General features: G+C 42.7%; 1 protein-coding gene across 1 annotated transcript in view; it reads right to left on the bottom strand.

The window, feature by feature from the left end:
• Positions 1-1,328: 1,328 nt before the first annotated feature.
• Positions 1,329-18,579, bottom strand: part of kank2 (KN motif and ankyrin repeat domains 2) — a 49,198-nt gene continuing 31,947 nt past the window's right edge. Inside the window, exons 4-13 of the mRNA XM_041778500.1 lie at positions 17,092-18,438; positions 13,889-14,086; positions 13,693-13,801; positions 10,454-11,041; positions 10,065-10,152; positions 7,356-7,575; positions 6,868-7,010; positions 5,248-5,448; positions 5,054-5,152; positions 1,329-2,632 (exon numbers count right to left, since the gene is read on the bottom strand). Of these exons, the coding sequence (XP_041634434.1) occupies positions 2,576-2,632; positions 5,054-5,152; positions 5,248-5,448; positions 6,868-7,010; positions 7,356-7,575; positions 10,065-10,152; positions 10,454-11,041; positions 13,693-13,801; positions 13,889-14,086; positions 17,092-18,438 (3,050 nt within the window). The 3' untranslated portion in view covers positions 1,329-2,575. The remainder of the gene's footprint in view (positions 2,633-5,053; positions 5,153-5,247; positions 5,449-6,867; positions 7,011-7,355; positions 7,576-10,064; positions 10,153-10,453; positions 11,042-13,692; positions 13,802-13,888; positions 14,087-17,091; positions 18,439-18,579) is intronic.

The following is an 18,579-nucleotide window of genomic DNA, read 5'->3' as shown; positions in this document are numbered from 1 at the left end:
AGGGACAGACTGGTCTTGGATGGTTGTGATGGTGCGCCCTCTGGTGGACATTCCCCAACACCAGATCATCTGATGGGTGTACGGGCTGTGTCAACCATGGGATCCAAAATCTAAACGTGCATCTGTAGTCAGTGCTTGTAACTTTAGCAATATGCTCACCTAACACAGTGGTTCCCTGCCTCTTTTCTTTGCAGCCCTGATCAGAACTGCGACTTCATGCAGGAATAGTATTTAACAGCAGAAAATTTTACTTTTGGGGTTAATTTATCATCCATGCCAGTATAAGTCCATGATATTATTGCGTCCACCATTGGGTGAGTACATTGGGAAGTTAAAAGGTCAATGTTTGCTTAAAGGATCTGTGGTTTTATGTAACATTCTTTGGCTAAATGTCCTCAAAAGTTAACTTTTCCTTGTCAATGGCGCCGTTGTAGCTCTGTGACCCACTGACCTCTCAGTGACCCTTTGCTGTCACTGCAGGCTGAGACGGAACATTGATATAGTGATGATTTGCAACTGGGAGTCCGTGCATTGAGTTGTATTTTGAAACAACCGGATATTCTACACTTGTGACTTCCTTTTTGGAGCTTTCTGATCAACGGATATTGACGTGGTTTGGCAGCAGCCAGCGCTGAAAATAGACCTGCAGCGTATCTCAAACAAAGCAGACCGCCAGCTGTGGAAATGCTCTGATGGACTAGAGAGGGAGGGATGTGCTCCACAGTACGATTTGCCGGCGGATCACAGCTGTATGTGGAAATTGGAGGTTAGAAATAAGGTGAGGAGCTCAGACATCTGGAGGGAAGTAGAGCTGCTGCTCCTTCACGTCGAAATGAGCCAGTTCAGGTGGTTCGGGCAACATGGCAAAGCCAAACCTGGTGTTCAGCGTGGACGAGACCACTTTCAAGACTTTGTGGAGGTCTTCTGGGCACGTCTGTCTGGAAGAAGACCCCGGGGTAGACCCAGCACTCACTGGAGAGATTATATATCTCATCTGGCCTGGGAACGCCTCGGAAAACCCCAAGAGGATCTTGAAAATGTTGCTGGGAGAGATATGTCTGGGTGGAATTGCTTAACCTGCTGCCACTGCGACCCAACCTCGGATAAGTGGAAGAAAATGGATGGATAGTTATGCAACAAGGCCTGTAGTTCAACATGAGATTGCAAGAATCTTATTTAGTCTTTCCAAGTCTGACTCTCATAATGCAGGGAAATGCTGCTGAAATATTTCCCTTAATTAGATAGTCTTTAACATAAATACTCTGAGTCTTGCAGCCTTACATCGCTGGCAGTACTAGGTTCATAAATAATGACACATACAACAGAGGCAGTGTGGTCCACATTTATTAATTCATTGAGAAACACAATCTAAAATCTGACATAAACCTTCATAATCATAAACTGAAGAGCTGTGCGGTTACATAAAGGTGGTGTGAGCTTAAAAATTCTACATGTATAAAAAGATAGATACTTAAATTAAACATTTGAAAGTTTATAAAATTTAATTGCTTCAAAGTGACTATGAAACTCGTGAAAAGTCTTTAAAAAGTAATAGAAATTTGACATCAATAGCCTATGCACTTTAGTTCAAGGAGTTTGACGTTAGGCATCATTACTACCAGTTTATATGACATATATTATTTTAATATTCATATCTTACACGTCCTTTAAAATCCCAATCAGACACCTTCTTCTCTGACTAACCCGGCCTCACCAGAGCTTTCAGTCCTTATTTTTCACTAATCTGAAGCACAGAATATTTCAAACACAGATGTCTTTCCTTACAACCATCCAATAACCTTCACATAAAAAAATACAAAACCATAGTACCGTCACCCTCACAATAACTCTGCCTTTCCCATCCTTCGCACCGATACCAGGCCTGTGTTCTTATTTAAAACAATGTACAGAGCTGACAGGACACTTACATCTTTGGGTTTACTTTGGGAATGCTGCAACAAAATAAAAACAATCAATTTACCGGTTGAGGAAATAAAAACTGTGATCTTTAGAGGTCCAGAATTTAAAAAACCAATATCAAAAATACTCTAGAGTACATAAATCCTGTGTATAAATATTGATAAACTGTTGAAGTGGTGTTTTTTGTAGCACCGATGAGTTTGTTGATGCAAGGACACTTATCCATGAGAGGGGTGGCTGTTATTCCTGTTAGGTCACATGATGCTACCGCTGCAGAGCTAATGTACACAAAACAGTGAAAACTCTATGAAGGAGCTGATCTGAGACTTTGAAGAGATAAAAACAAGTCTGTCAGGAGCTGTATGATGTGATTCAGTGGGTTTTTGATGCCTCTAAAAGTTGTGCTGATGACTGGATAAATGTTTAATGTTTTTACAGATACTACATGTTTGTTATTCAGGGAAGTACCACAGAAGAAATCCATGTTTTCAACCAACACTGTGATTTTAAAAGGAAGCAAAAAGCAGCAGAAAACAAAGGTGAAAGCTGTCATGTAGTTATTAAATTAAACAGGATGAAAACACACAGAAACATAAAGTTTGTCTTGATTACGGATAAAACACTGATATGAGGAGGAGCTGCAGGAGGAGAATCTTTATCTCAATTCACCAGAAGGAGGAGAGGAACCCAGGAGAGGAGACTTTGGAGAAACCTGGAAAAGGTAGAGAAAAACATTTTTAATGTCTAGAACAGTCGCAGGTAATATGATTTCAAAATCAAACTTAACAGACCCACTTTTAATGAACAATTAGAGACGATCAACAAATCAGAGAGCTTTGCATTTGCATAAAATTGGCCTTATTTGTTTTATTGTGTCCTCCAGTAAAAAACAGACAACTGGCTAATAAAAAAAAATGAAGCGGTATGGCCAGTTCATGAGAAATGCAACAAAAACAACAACAGAATTCTGATGTTTAAACTCAAGCATTCACAATTCAGTAATTGGTGGAATAGATTATTAAAGGTCACATATCATGCAAAAATGACTTTTCAGGCTTTTCTAACAAAAATACAGCGCTTAACAAATTTATTAGACTACCACCCAAAGTAAGGTTTATGCCACAGCTGCCCTAAATTAACAGCTTTGGAAATTACCAAAATCATTTTTTATGTTTCTGCAATGGTTAATACACCAATATGTAGAAGCTCTTTAACCCAAATGATATTTTTAATGCTAAAATATCATTATTATTGTTATCCATGAATTTTCAAATTTACTGATTTACAAAAAAACTGAAAAAAATAGTAAAGCACATTAATATTTCTTGATTAATGTGTCAAATTATAGTTATTTACTTGCATTCCTGAAGAGAGAAATGAGTTTTAGTGGTTGAATGTTATGCTTGATTCATTTCTGACTTCTCAGAGAAGCCCAGTGAGCCGGCTCAGATTTGGGTGAATTCAGTTTCAAATCCCTCATTCCTGTTCAAAATGGTAAAATGTGGAGAGCTGACTGAAAATGAAAGAGTCCGCGTCAAAGTAAAAGTAAAACAATATTCATGTTTTCTCGTTTTTATGACAGGTGGTGTAATAAATTTGTTAAGCACTGTATGTGCCCCTGGCCCATCCACAATCCCCCTAAGACTCAGAACCCCCCCCTCCTCCACCTTTCAGAAGATGTGTGCTCAGATTTTCCCCTCATGATGTCATGTGGAGAATTAGCCCCGCCCCCAGGTTTGGGTGTCCCTCCCCTCTTGGAAGAAAGTTCCGCCCTCCCTCCTGATCCTCCTCTCGAGCAGGAAATATTCTGACTAACGACTGTTGTATGGTCGGCTTGATATCACACATTGTATAGGCTTTAGGCAACTATGCTACGAGGCTAACGATATGGACAAAACCATTTGGCCACACCTGTTAACCATTAAGCTCAGGTGTTTCAATCAGACCCGTTGTCACGGAAGAATAAAATCATCACCTATCCATGCAGTCTACACTACAAACATTTGTGATCCTAAATGGGTCGTTCTGAAGAGCTTCAAGCGTGGTACTGTGATGGAGGCCATCTTTGCTATAAGACGGTTGGTGAAATTTCATCCCTGTTGGATATTACACAGTCAACTGTCAGTGATATTATTATGGAGTGGTGTGAAGCACACCCACACTGGACTGTAGACAGTGGAAACGTGTTCTGTGGAGTGACCAATCAGTCGGATGGGTGTCTGGGTTTGGAGGATGCTGGGAGAGCTTTGTTCCAACTGTGAAGTCTGGTGGAGGAGGGATAATGGTATGGGGCTGTTTTTCAGGGTCTCAGCTAGACCCCTTATCTCCAGTGAAGGCAAGACCAAGACATTCTGGACAATGCTATGCTTCCAACTGTGTGGCAACAGTTTGGGGAAGGCCCTTTTCTATTCTAGCATGACTGTGCACCAGTGCACAAAGAAGGACTGCAAAGAAAAACTTTACTGGCCCACACAGAGTCCTGACCTCAACCCCATCCAGCACATTTGGAATGAACTGAAACAGAGATTGTGTTCTGTGAGCTCAACTAGCGTGATAGTAAACGTGCTAACAGAGCAACGCAGCTCAGCAACGACGGAAATCATCAGGAAGACAGTTTAACTAATATATCCATCTGAGAGAGCCGTAAAAACAGTCTGAAAACGACTTGAAATTAAAGTCTGGCTTGCATGTGATGTTTAGAAAATCTGGTCAATGCATGTATTTGAAAGAAGATCCAAAGCTCAGAGATGTCGGTCTGTCATTCAGCATTTAGCATCAAATCTGCTCTTGTTTAGCTTGACTAGAAAAACGGATTACTGTAAAGTGGCGCACAAATGTAATTATGATGGGGAAGTGACTTTATAGCTTTAACTTTATTTGATTTGATCAGACACTCTGCCAGATTTCCTTTCTGCACTGAGAACTGCGACTGTTTTTAGCTTCTGCTTATTTTTATGGCATTCTAGAGTGTGAAGAACATTCTGACCCAGACACAGTGATCTGTTGAGTCTATAACAGTAAGCTGTGATGACTTTTTCATCTGTGAGTCATTTCTTTCTGCCTTATTTTTGAGTGTTGTTGCAGAAAGTATTAAAACACTAAAGGTGTGTCAGCGGTGAATCTGAGCACTCACAGGGGAAGGAGGTTTTGCAAAGTTGAGGTGAGCATAGAGAAGCACGGCGATGTCGTTCTGGCTGGCCTCCAGGGCGATGGACAGAGCCGTGCTGCCGTCCTGTTGGAGACAAAAGAAGGATGGTGAGATCAGTGGTGGAAGAATAAAACACAAAGTGGTTTAGAGAGAATGAAAGCAGTGGAATCAGCTCTTACGTTGTCAGTGATCGTTGCGTCACAGCCTGGCACGGACAGCAGCTGACGTACGATGTCCACGTGTCCGTGTTCGCAGGCACACATGAGCGCCGTGGAGCCATCGTCGTCTCTGATGTTGACCTGAGCCCCGCAGGACAGCAGCGCCCGCACCATGTCCCCCCGACCGTGGCTGACAGCGAGCATCAATGCCGTCTGTCCAGCCTGTAAACATGCAAGATTCAGATTTAGACTTCAGGTCTTTAACATGGAGATATGCAGCCTTTTAAAATCAAAAAAAATTTACAGTTAAAGTTAAAAATCCTGATTAAGATTTAACTTTTTTTTTTTACTTGAAAATACTGGAGGTTTTTTTTTTTTTTTTTTTTTTTAATGAACTTGACAGGCACGTTTTGGGGACCTCTGAGACCAATATAAACTTGTCTAAAAGGGGTTAAACATGACCTTTAAATTAACCTATGAGCTCTTTACAAGTGGAAGATATTAAGGATTCTCCTGGCTTGTCCGCCTCCATGGCATCCCATGGATCATGCCTTTCTTGGATCTGGGTCAGATCACCTCTTTTTGCATATGTTTTCTGGCCTACCAGTAATATAGCGATCGATCACATGGTTTTCTTTCTTTATCTTTTTGTCTTTTTGTTAACCATTCTAAAAAAAAAAATGACACCTGAATGCTTGCATAAAATCTCCACTGCTGCAAAAAAAGAATGTATTAAAGTGGTATTTTGGCACAGTTCAAGTTGAAGAAATATTGCAACTTCTGTGATTTACAAATTGCACCAGGCCATATTATTATTTAATCTGAATTGTGATTAAATGCCCAGCCCTAGATCTAGGGGGAGGTAAAATGTGGAATGCTCCAAGTTTATGAAGTTTTTGGGTGAATTTTATTGATTGTGTTCATTTGGAATTGATCTTTATTTCATTTTCAAATACTCTTTTAAAGGTTAAAGGTTTTTGATATTCCTTAAATAGCCCCCTTGCATGTTTAACTCTCAAATTTTGTCTATTTAGGGCACTTTAGAGGCAATCTGTCCAATTTATTTATTTAGAGGACCCTGAAGAAGGCACTTTGTCAAATTTTCTCCACAAAGAGGGCATAAAAATGTCTTCTTTGTTGTATTTATATACTATAGGTGCTTACAACACTTCATGCTTTAGACTAAAAGTTCATTCATACTGATACCCACATGGGAACAGACAAAGCTTTTTTACATATTTCATCCTTATTTCTGCACAAGCTTACGGATACTTAGCAAACATATGTCACTCTGGATTGTTGAGTTTGTGTTGAGCATCATAGGCAAAAAGGCAAAATTTGAGAGTAAGGACTGGGTGAGTTGGCTCCTGACTATAAACATATCCACTGTGTGCAGTCAGGGAGCAACCCAAGCAGTTTTACAGTAAAAAAAAAAAAACAAACAAAAAAAAACCCCTCAAAACACGACAGCTTTGGTTTTTACTTTTCACCAGAGCCGCCACACAGTCAAGCATTCAAGGTCAAAACTAATAAAAAAAAACTACTGACCATCTCTGCAGGTTTATTTCACTACAGAGCAGAGGACCATGGGTTTCACTGGGTTCAGTTGCAGTAAAACTTATTGAACAGCAGAGGGCGCACCTGGCTGGCTTTGGCGTTGACATCCCCGGTTCTCAGCAGCTGCAGAACCGTCTGAAGGTCGCTGTCAGAGTGGAAAGCCGCCAACGCCGTCAGCATGATGGCCGTGTATCCCGCCTTGTTCTGCTTGTCAGCGTTACACAAACCTGTGAGGTAAAATAACAATCAGGGCGACAGGCGCACAAATGACGATGGGACGATTAAGAGATGGAAATGTTTTTAGACAGTGTGTGACTTTTTGAACTCTGATGAATCCTGCTGGCTAAATGAGATGACAGCTGCCTCATTAAGTTTTCCTCTCAAAGTGTAAAGGGCTGAACAAGATGAAGAAGAACACCACGGTCCAACGCTGGTGCAAATCTTCCCTGCCAGATCCTGATTTATTGATAAACTGTTGACTTTTTTACCATATGAACTTCTGAATGAGGCTTTAGGTGCCATATCTCCTCTTCTACACATATTTATCAAACTCACAGATATTCACTGCTCACCTGTGTCCAGCAGCAGTTTCACCACGGGGAAGTTGGAGTGAGAGACAGTGTAGTGAAGCGCCGTGTTCCCGTTGCCGTCTGCCATGTTGATCACGAACTCCAGCAGCTGAGGGGAGATGGAGGCGAAGGCGTCCATGTAGGCCTTCACCACCGCTGTGTCTGCTGCTTTGTGACAGGAGACACGCAGCCACTCCTGCAGCACGGCGGTGTACGCCGCTCTCTGGAATCAGACACAATGAGGACGCTCAGAGACAAAAACACAGACAGGAAAATGAAGGAGCAGAGGCCAGGCCAGCAAACACATCATAATAATTATATCTGAATGAAAAACTCAAACAAACTGTTGACTAGGATAACAAGGCAGGCTTCTAAGTGACTCAAAACACTGACAATAAAGCCCAGGCCTTGTTTTATACATATTTTAGGTTGCCTTCAATAACCAGAACCAGAATATGTGTCATATTAACATTTGGAATGCACCACAGCATTGGTTGAACATGTGTTCAACTGATATGAGGCTTGTTGAACGGTAAATGACGTGGCATTCATAAAAGTCAGGGTACTTCTCTTAAACTGTAAGAGAGGTGATTCTTTTAGTTTCTAATTTGTCCCTTTTGGATTTAAGAAGGATATGAGGGATGCATTATCATCAGGCAGTATCCTTCCCAACATTTTCCTGCAGTAGACAATGTGATTAAAAAAAAAAAATTACACAAAGCAGGTTGGACCAAGCATTCATCAGCTTTTGCACTTTGTTTCCTTCAGTCTTTTTAGAAAATTCCCCTCCTGCAGGGTCTAAAAAACACAACAAGGACACTTCAGCCCAAAGCAAACTGGCACCAAAGCATCGCATCACATGACTGGCCCCTAACACAATGGTAGCAGCACGTCACCGGTCAAACACGCCTCCAGCCACTGCTGGGCCAGGTGCTGCAGAGCCCACTAGGGGCTCACCTCCCTTCCTCACCAGGTAAGAGAAAAAATGATAAGAGTGGCAGTATTTCACTTATTCTACACCTCAAACAGAAGATGGCATTAATTTTTTTCTTCTGTGCTACAGTGGAGCTGCTACTTAGCAGCTGAGATGCACAAAGCTGCCCAATAGGAATATAGGAATAAAGCCGTGGCGTGAAGTGCCACAGCATGTCTAGTGCAGGTTACCTTCACGCCAGGTAAATCAGTTAAACTATGGTGAAAAGCACTTTTTTTGTAAAGTGCAAGGATTGCAATCAGTGTATGTAGACATTTTCTAATGATAAATGCAGTGTGCAGGTCCATGTAGAGCCTTAAAGTACTAACATTGCTCTCATTCATTAGTAATAGCTGTGCCCCACTTCCTGTCCCCCAACAGTGATTGCAAAAAACCTACACCAGTATGAAGTACTGGGATACCTGACATCATTATTTCAAGTGTGTACAGCTGCCATCCCACATGCAATGTATACACTTTGCACTTTGTAACCACTTTTCACCCTTGTAAGGTCTCAACAGTGCATTTACAGAAAGAACGTATACCATTAGTAAGTAAAACTTTGGGGCGCTGGTTTGACTGAGAACAGTCAAACCAGCTCTCCACACAGTAGCTCAACTACCGTATTATAGCGAGTAGATGTGCAGACCCCATACAGGGAAAAGAGATAGTACTAAAAGAGCAACAAAGCTGCACAAAAACTGCACAAAATCATCACTTAGAAGGAAAGTTTATATCTTTCTCTGCCTTGAGAAATTCCACAAACATACTGATGTCCATATATTCTGGATTTTACGGTATTATAAACAAGCACACTCCACCTTGGGATACCCTGGGACAGTGATACTCAACACGTGACTCTTGAGTCACATGTGGCTCTTTCATGATGATTTGTGGCTCTTTTATGTCTTAATTTAAAATACTACTCCCCAGTAAAAACTTAAAAAAGGGAAACTTTCCCCTCAGAAATGATCTATCAAGTAACATTCATCAGTTTATTTCCCACACCTACACAGTAGGCTTTAATTGTCAACCATTATTTTTGTCTGTATATTTTTATTGACCTTATTAACAATTTTTCCTCTATTTGCCACTTTTAATCCAATTTTTGCTGTTTTTAGCCAATTTTTGCCACTTCTTTGTTCCATTTTTGCCCATTTTTATCCCATTTTTGCCACTTTATCTTGCTTTTTGCCCATTTATTCCCACCTTTTGCTGCTCTTTGATTGGGCAGAGTTGCCCTGGGATATAGGATATAGTATTAATGAAGCTCAGCGTTAGTTCATGCAAGACACGGTAGTCGTATGACTTGCTGACGGCCAGCTGATCCCAATTATTTCCTCCCAGCTCCCACAGCCAATCACAGCTGTTTCTGTAAACATAGTGGTGTATTTAAATTTGACATACTTCTCACTAATCCCTGTTTGCATTAATGCTGATGCACCATGCTGCTGCTGCTGCTGCTGCTGGCAAAGCTTCACCTCCTCTACCCAGCCTCCTCCTTTATAGCATAAATCTTGTTGCACCTTTTCACGCTACTATGTATTCATTGTATTTACGGTAGCGTTTTGAATATGTAGACCGCCACAGATTGGCCACAAAGACAACTTTCAGTAACCAAATGGTGGCGTTACTCAGACTTACTCCAGTCCAGGACTTTCTACAGTCTTCTGATTGGACTCCTTATAAAAAGCTCAAAGATCCGCTTATCAAACGCTTCTTTGTTTTTGAGAACTTACCGCTCCTTGTTGGCTGAAGGCGTTGGGTTCTCCCAGAGCTTTTTGCAGAGCATGAAGAGACGACATCAGGCTTTCACTCAGCTCCAGTCTGAGAAACACAAAAGAAAACAGTCATTATTCATCCACTATCTACACTGCTTATCCTGTTTGGGGTCGCAAGGGGCTGGAGCCAGTCCCAGCTGTCACCGGGCCAGAGGCGGGGTGCATCCTGGACTGGCCACAGGTCAATCACAGAGCTGACCCAAGGAGACAAACACTCAGATCTATGGGCATTTTAAAGTCAGCCTAACGAGCATGTTTCTAACTAAGGGAGAGAGAGAACTAGTCAATCATGCTCTAACACATGCTCCACAATAACAGTAGTCTGTTTTAATCCTGAGTGTATGTACCTGACTTGTGCTGCTGATTCTGCTGTTGGTTTTTTCTCAGACTGGCTGGAAAGGACGGTTGCTTCTGATTGGACGGTGTGTTGCTGCGTCCTGATCTCCGTGGTTTCAGTGACACACTGTGTGGGCGGACAGCTGACTGAGGACGTTGTGGTTTGTTCCGACGTGGATTCAGTGTTCGATGAAGAGTCAGAGACCTCCTGGGTTATACTTGGTTCTTCTGATGGCTTCTCTGTAAAAGCAGGATCGACTGCTGGAGGAGGAGGAGGAGGGAAAGCATCGTCTGCCGGCTCTGAGGCACATTTTTCTACAACAGTGTCTGTCGCTGGTAACTGGACGGCTCTGTCTGGCAGTCTGGTGTCTGTGGTTTCAGGCTGTGAGTCTGGACTCTGCTGTGAGTCTGGAATGATGGCTGGCAGTTGATCGGCAGTTTGTTGAGGTCCGCTGTTGCTCTGTGGAGGATTGCTGGGGGTTATTTGCTGGTTCTGGACGGCTGGTTCTGGTAGTTTTTCTCTGGCTTCATGATATTCACTGGAGTCACTCCCTTCATCTGAGCTCTCGCTGCTGCTGTCTGAAGACGTGGACTCGTAGCTGTAAGACAAAGACACGTTTCATCTTCAGTACAGGTCAAAGATGTGCAACTGAAACCTCTGAGCATAGGCAGGGAGCATCAGTGTTTTCTGCCCTTTGATTTTGAGGGGCCAACTCTTCACACAGCATATTTCTCTTGTTTTGCAGGGGATTGTGGACAAGCATTGTCAACACCTCCACCATCTGCTGCAGACTCTCTTGAGCCACTTTTCACTAAGGAACCAAACTCTTGAAAATTTCCTGAAATTTGGGGGGGAAGACTGCATGTGTGAAAAGAAAAGTAAGGAATTTTCATCAAACCTTTATCTCAGCCTTTTCCTGCCAGCTCCCTTGTGAAATTGACACAAGAAGTTGGGTTGAAAGATGCATGAACACAGCAGGAAATGGGAAAATTCACTGCAAGCAAGTGGGAAAGGATGAAATTTATACCTTGCAACGCAGCTAAAACCGGTTTGATCCTTATACACGTAATAAAGCTGCTTTCTACTCTTTTCTGCTTTCCAGGATGGTATTTTCCACCCTTTTGTTGAGACTGTAACACATCCAATTACACATTGCATTAATACAAAAATGCAAAAACTGTCAATAAAGCATCAAACTCCGAAGCGTCCTTTTTAGGTTTTGCCGAACCAATGCATCCTGAAGGTAGATTTATACCAGACAGCTCAGACTACATACAGAGAAGGACTGAGATAGGGATGCACTGATCTGAAACTGGTATCAGGTTTTGGTCTGATCTAGAATCAAATAGCTAGACTGAATACTGTGACAGTGGGACAGTCCATGGAGCTGATCTGATCTATTCAGCTCAGTTTTATGCTATCCTGTGTTTGCAGCCATGCAACTCTACTTTTGTTTTGGAGTAAGCCTGTGCAATGCATAGAGACAGCTAATACAAAAGTTAAGTAGTTGGGTGCTATATCCTCTTGTTATGCTAGCAACTTCCCAACTGCAAGCAATTTATGCAGAGCTGATGTTTCAAGAGGTGGGGGTTTGACCAGGAGTTGAACAGATAAGGAGGGCAGACGAATAAAACAATAGCAAAGCAATTAACTTCATCAGTTAGTTACTTTATCAGCTTCCTCATCAAAAAGCCCAACAGAGGATGTACTTCCTGGAGCAGCTGAAGAAATTCGACCTGCCGAAGTTGATGCTGGTGCACTTCTACACCGCCATGAGTCCGTCCTCACTTCATCCATCACAGTCTGATATGCTGCAGCCACAGCAAGGGACAGATACAGGCTGCAGCCACTCTGCACCGAAGGTAATCGGCTGCAATTTTTTATCTCTCATGATCTCTAGGACTCAGACACGTGCAGGTGAAATTGCAGCTGACACAACTCACCCTGGTCATGGACTTTTTGAGACCCTCTGCTCTGGCTGAGGTCCATCAGGACCAAAACCTCCCACCACAAGAACAGTTTCTTCCCCTCTACTGTCAGCATCATGAGCAGTATTCTGTCCCTCTACTCTGGCAAGAGGCTGAGGTCCATCAGGACCAAAACCTCCCGTCACAAGAACAGTTTCTTCCCCTCTACTGTCAGCATCATGAGCAGTACTCTGGCCCTCTACTCTGGCAGGAGGCTAAGGTCCATCAGGACCAAAACCTCCCATCGCAAGGTCTGTTTCTTCCTCTCTGCTGTCAGCATCGTGAGCAGTACTCTGGCCCTCTCCTCTTGCAGGAGGCTGAGGTCCATCAGGACCAAAACCTCCCATCGCAAGGTCTGTTTCTTCCTCTCTGCTGTCAGCATCGTGAGCAGTACTCTGGCCCTCTCCTCTTGCAGGAGGCTGAGGTCCATCAGGACCAAAACCTCCCGTCACAAGAACAGTTTCTTCCCCTCTACTGTCAGCATCATGAGCAGTATTCTGTCCCTCTACTCTGGCAAGAGGCTGAGGTCCATCAGGACCAAAACCTCCCGTCACAAGAATAGTTTCTTCCCCTCTGCTGTCAGCATCGTGAGCAGTACTCTGGCCCTCTCCTCTTGCAGGAGGCTGAGGTCCATCAGGACCAAAACCAAAGTTGGGAAGCCTCAGGAAGATTGCTTTTGAAGCTTTAAAAGATGATCGGTGCGTCCAGGCTGCCTTCATCCACACTAGTTTGTGCACCATAAACGCTCATCCATATACGGCTTTTTGTGACACAGACTGAGCCTGTGAGCAGCTCTACTCATCATAAACGCTTCCCCATCCTCAATAACAGCTCCCATTTTTCTCCACACATCTGGAGTGAGTGTACCCATTTGTTTAAAAGTGATAACAATAACACTGTTGAAATATCACTCACAGGCTGTATTTACTGATATTTTATTTCAGTGCGTACACAGAGGTGGAATTTTCTAATTTATTAATGTACATTCAGAGCATGACACCACTTCAGAATACTTTACAACAGTAACCACAACTCTGTGGATGCAGATAATTTAACTCAGTCTGCAAGTCCTTGTTAGCACTAGAGTTTGATTTATTTAGTTTTCTAAGGCGTTGCAGAGAAAGGGGCCAGTTTTACTCTGAATTAATCAATTTTGGCTAATTTTAACACATGCATTCTATCTCATTTTTACAACACTAGCTGCCAGTAAAAGTAGAGAAATTCTTATGTGAACTTAAGCTTAATCCTACTCGTGTCTACGGGATAAAAATCTGACTCTTACCCTCCATTGACTCCAATAAACTGCAGATTTTTCTTTGTAGAGGGAGATCCTGGTTCCCCTTGTGCTGGTCGCTTCATTATGGACCTCAGAGAAGATGAGGGAGACGAGGCTGGAGAAAGAAAAGCAGTGATTGCACACATTAGAAAAAATGTGGTTAAAGTGAGTGAGAATGTTGGTCAGGCTGTTCGGCCTTTACCTGTCTGATCTCCTTCCTGTGACTGAACAGCCTCTGAGGATGTGTGCTGGTGCGTCTCTGCTTCTTTAGAAGGCAACAAACTGATCTGATCAGCAGCGATGACGGGAACAGCTACAGGTTCTGAAGTGGACACCTCGCTCTTTAAGACGTCTCGTACTTCCTTTGAGCTCACCGCGAGTGGCAACTCAACGGGAGCATCTGGAAGATAGAGAGAAGATTTTCAGTCTTAACCAGTCAGATACTGAAGTCACGTGTTTGGTGTTATCCAAAACTATGCAATGGAGATCCTGATTTCTAATCTTAGTGTCAGAATCACGGAGGTGTTAGTCAGCTTTGTTGAATCCTAACAGGCTGTAATCAACAGGAATGTTAAGATTTATAAGTCATCAGAGGTGTTTCTAATGTTTTATTTTTAAAAATATCAGGGGCTCGATCACAACGTCCAAACCAAATGTAACATGCACAAGAGTCGGCAACAAAATCCACACCACAGTCTGGCTGCAGACCGTTCATCTGAGACGCTGTACATCTCAGATCAGAAACACACGCTAGAACTTTCAAAATAAAATCAGATTAAACTTGTACTTAGGGTCAGGGTTAAGGGAAAGATATCAAAAGTTGAACATTAAAAACCTGACCTGAAAACCTGATTACCAAACATTCAGTAAAGCAAATAAACAATCTGTTTAGAGGAAAAATCTCATTCTCAAAGAAAAACACTCTAAAGCTAAAGCTAAGCACACAAACCAGCTTTGCAAGCTAAGTATCTACATAGCTGAGTTAGCTTAAGCTATGTTTACTAATGCTAACTTAGCTATAGATAACAGCTACATGGCTTAAGCTAAGCTTATAAAGCAGGTTTACAAACTACATAGGTATGTCATCTACATAGCTAAGTTAGCTTTACCTAAGTTTGCCAAAGCTCACATTGCTAAAGCTAACTTAGCTATAGATAACAGAGCTACGTAACTAATTTAGCTAAAGCTTAGCTCACAAAGCAGCTATGTAAACTACGTATATACAAAGCTGAGTTAGCTTAAGCTATGTTTGCTAGAACTATCTTAACTACAGATAGCAGAGCTACACAGCTAACAGCTTAAGCTGAGCTCACACAGTAGGTATACAAGCTACGTAGGTAGGTCATCTACATTGCTACATTAGCTTTAGCTATGTTTGCTAAAGCTCATGTTGCCAAAGCTAACTTAGCTATTGATTACAGAGCTACACAACTAAATTAGCTAAAGCTTAGCTCACAAAGCAGCTATGTAAGCTATGTATCTACATAGCCGAGTTAGCTTAAGCTATGTTTGCTAAAGCTAACTTAACTACATATAGCAGAGCTACATAGCTAACATAGTTTAAGCTAAGCTCACAAAATAAGGTATACAAGCTATGTAGGTATGCCATCTACGTTGCTACGTTAGCTTTAGCTATGTTTGCTAAAGCTCATGTTGCCAAAGCTAACTTAGCTATTGATAACGGAGCTATGCAATTAAGTTAGCTAAAGCTTAGCTCACAAAGCAGCTGTGTAATCTACATAGATACGTTATCTATGTAGCTATGTTGGCTTTAGTTTTATTTGCAAAAGCCCACATTGCTTAAGCTAACTTAGCTACATATGCTTATGCAGTAATGTCAGTTACGTAGTTAGCCTGGCTAGGTTAGCGTTAGCTAAAGCTAATGAAGCTAAAGCAAGCCACCAGTCATGTAACTACTTGTAAAACTGATCTATACATAATGATCAGACCTTTTTTTTTGTTTTCTTTATGAAATGTGGCTTGGTCTGTGGTGTTTGTGTGATTATTTCATGCACTCTTCACTCTTTTTCAACTAAAACTGTAAATTCGTGGTACTGTCAAATTACGTCTCTTCCTTTCTGAGATATAGTGTGACTCAGGGGGACGTTCTGTGAGAGTGGCCATCAGAGATGTAGGGTCTGCAGGCAGAACCCTCTCACTAAATCAGCTTGATGTGTTGATTCATATTGTAAGTAATTTGGTATGAAGCAGTGAAACGTGAACTTTTTTGCCATCCCTATTTTCCTCTCTTTTGCTCAAACTGACAAGAAAAAGGAAAAAGGGAACTGTGCTATAAATGTTGCACTCTGACTCATATCAACACTGAGGCAAAACTATTCAGCTCAAAGCTGTTAAAGCCTTGTCAATAGAAAGAGCCAAGTGTCTGTTTGTAAGATAAAAGTGCCAGATATCATGATTTTTACAAGGGGAAAAATAAAATTTAAAGGGTGCAGAATGAAAGATTTAATGGATGCCGTTTGGACGGCAAGCTAAAATTTGACACAACATTTGATGCTTGCATGTGTTACAAAATGGCTTGAGTTGGCTGAAATTTACGGTGGACTTGAAGGTTAACTGCAAAAACATTTCAGTAAATGCAAAAAATATAACTTCATATAAACATTTTAAGAAAAAGTACAGATATTTTATTTAACGTAAAAATATTTTGTAAAATGCAAAGATGTACTATATATGCTGCAACCATTTTTTGATAGTATGAGATTGGGATTATACTGGCATCACTGCAATTTGCAATTGCTGTTTGGATTTAAAACATAAATGGTAACATGAGTTTACTTGCTTGGCCATCAAGGAAAATGCAGAGAATAATGATAATTTCAAGTATGTATTTCTCCACTTAAAATATGCAAATATAAGTATTATAGATAATATAAAACCTTAAGTCTTTACAGTGCTACTTTCAAAAAAATATTTTCCAAAAACTAAAAAGTAATTCTACAAAGTGCAATAGTGGCGCTTTTGTAAACTTAAAGGCCTCTCAGGTGTCGCAGGTGTTTTTGTAAACCTTTTAAGTACTGTGAATACAAAATTCATTGCAACATTTTATGGGACACAAAAACAATACTGCATGAAATGCAAAAGTACATTTAGTCTTGCAAAAACATTGTGAAACAAAATTACTTCATATTTTTGCATGTCACAAAATGCTCTTGCATTTTACACAATTTGTTTTGTGATGCAGTGTTTTTTAGTAAAGTTTAGCATTTTAAGCTTCAAATGTATTTTTGTTGGTTTTTTTCTGGCCTCCATGGAAATATTTTTTTATTTTCTCAAGGGCCACCGTACAAACCCCCCTGACACAGTAAGTGTTAACATGTGTGATACAGGGCTGCTGCATGTGTCTGTTCAGGTAAATAAGTTAAACTCCATCATCTGAACCCAGACCTTTAACTTGTCCTAGTTGTTGTTCCTCCACGACTTCCTCAGCCTGCTGGGGCTCGACGGAGCTGCAGGTCTCCGCCCTGAGCAGAGTCCCCACCTCCACCACGGTGGGCTGCTCCAGCGTGTACACCTGGATACCCACAGTCCTCTGCTCTCTCTGTTGTGGCAGCTGACTGAAGCTGACCAGAGTGTGCAGGCTGCAACCCTGTGGCTCCTGCCAGCCCGTGCTGGTCGTTATGATGGGATGCTCCGCCTGAGGGGTTTTCTGCACTGCCTGTGCCGCCTGCAGCTCCTGCATCGTCCTCTTTAAGTGGCCTTCCAACTGGCCCACCTGGTTCCTGAGGGCCACGGTCTCTGGCAGCAGACCCAGGTCCTCCTCCCGAACCCCGACTCCTACCTGACGAGTTCCCTTTGCATCTTCCGGGCCGACTCCTATGGTCCTGACTTCCCGTTTTGCATCTGGTCTGGCTCCACTCACAATCACCGTGTCTTCGATCTCACAGCCTGAGTCCTGCTTGGAGCCCTCAGGTGTGGTGGGAGACATAACGTCTGCTGGTTTGTTGGCGCTCTTCGCTGCTGTGCTCACCTCCTCTTCAGGAATGTCGATGTAGAGCTCTCCTCTGGGGCGACCTCGACTGAATCCCAGGGTATGACCCAGGAACTTCTGACTCTTGAGCTGGACGCTGAGTTGCCGTTTCTCCTCCTGCAGCACGGAGATTTTGACCTGCAGCACAGGGATGGTCTTCACCTGCTCTTCTAGCTCCTTGATCTTCCTGAGCGCTGCTGCCATCTGCTCCCTGACGTGCTGCAGGTGGGCCGGAGTGGGTGTCACTGGGGTGGACAGGCCAGAGCTCATGGGTGTGAACGACCCCCCTCCATGGGCTCTGTTGAAGCTGTGAGCGCTGCTGATGGAGGTGTTGGAGCCTGCTATACTGCTGTGCATGCTGCCAAGGTTTGAGAACCTCCGTCCCTCTTTCTCCTCCTCCAGCTTCCTGCGTGCATCCAGTAGGGTCTTCTCCACCCGGGCTGTGCTGAAGCTGGGTCTCTGTGTCGTGTGGTAGCCCGGGGCGCAGTAGGAGAAGGAGGAGTGCCGGCTGTCCATGCTGGTGTTGGAGCACAGAGACTCGGTGGAGGTCCACCAGGAGCCGGCGTAGCCATATCCACGTGGCAGGGAGCCATAGCGAGGCCGGCGCTGGATTGGCACCTTCTTGATGGTGTTTCCCTTCTCTATGTCGTTGACATATTTGAGGAAGTCCAGGTCCAGACGGTAGCCATAGGGGGTCTCCACTGAGTAGTTGGCCTCCTGTTCCTTGCCGTGCAGGGAGGGGGGGGCTGGCGAGTTGAGTTTCCCTGAAGGGGGGGAAGGAAATCAACTTTAAACAAACGGAAATCTGCGTCTAATCTTGGGCTCAGACTTTAGAAAATAGCATTAACTCTGTTTGAACTCTGCATTTGTGTATTTACTCTGGAACAATCACCAAATTAGGAACA

This window comes from Cheilinus undulatus, linkage group 21 (assembly GCF_018320785.1).
Source record: "Cheilinus undulatus linkage group 21, ASM1832078v1, whole genome shotgun sequence".
In the NCBI taxonomy this organism is placed as follows: Eukaryota; Metazoa; Chordata; class Actinopteri; order Labriformes; family Labridae; genus Cheilinus; species Cheilinus undulatus.
The sequence above is the reverse complement of the archived record's forward strand: the minus strand, read 5'-3'. Positions and strand labels throughout refer to the sequence as shown.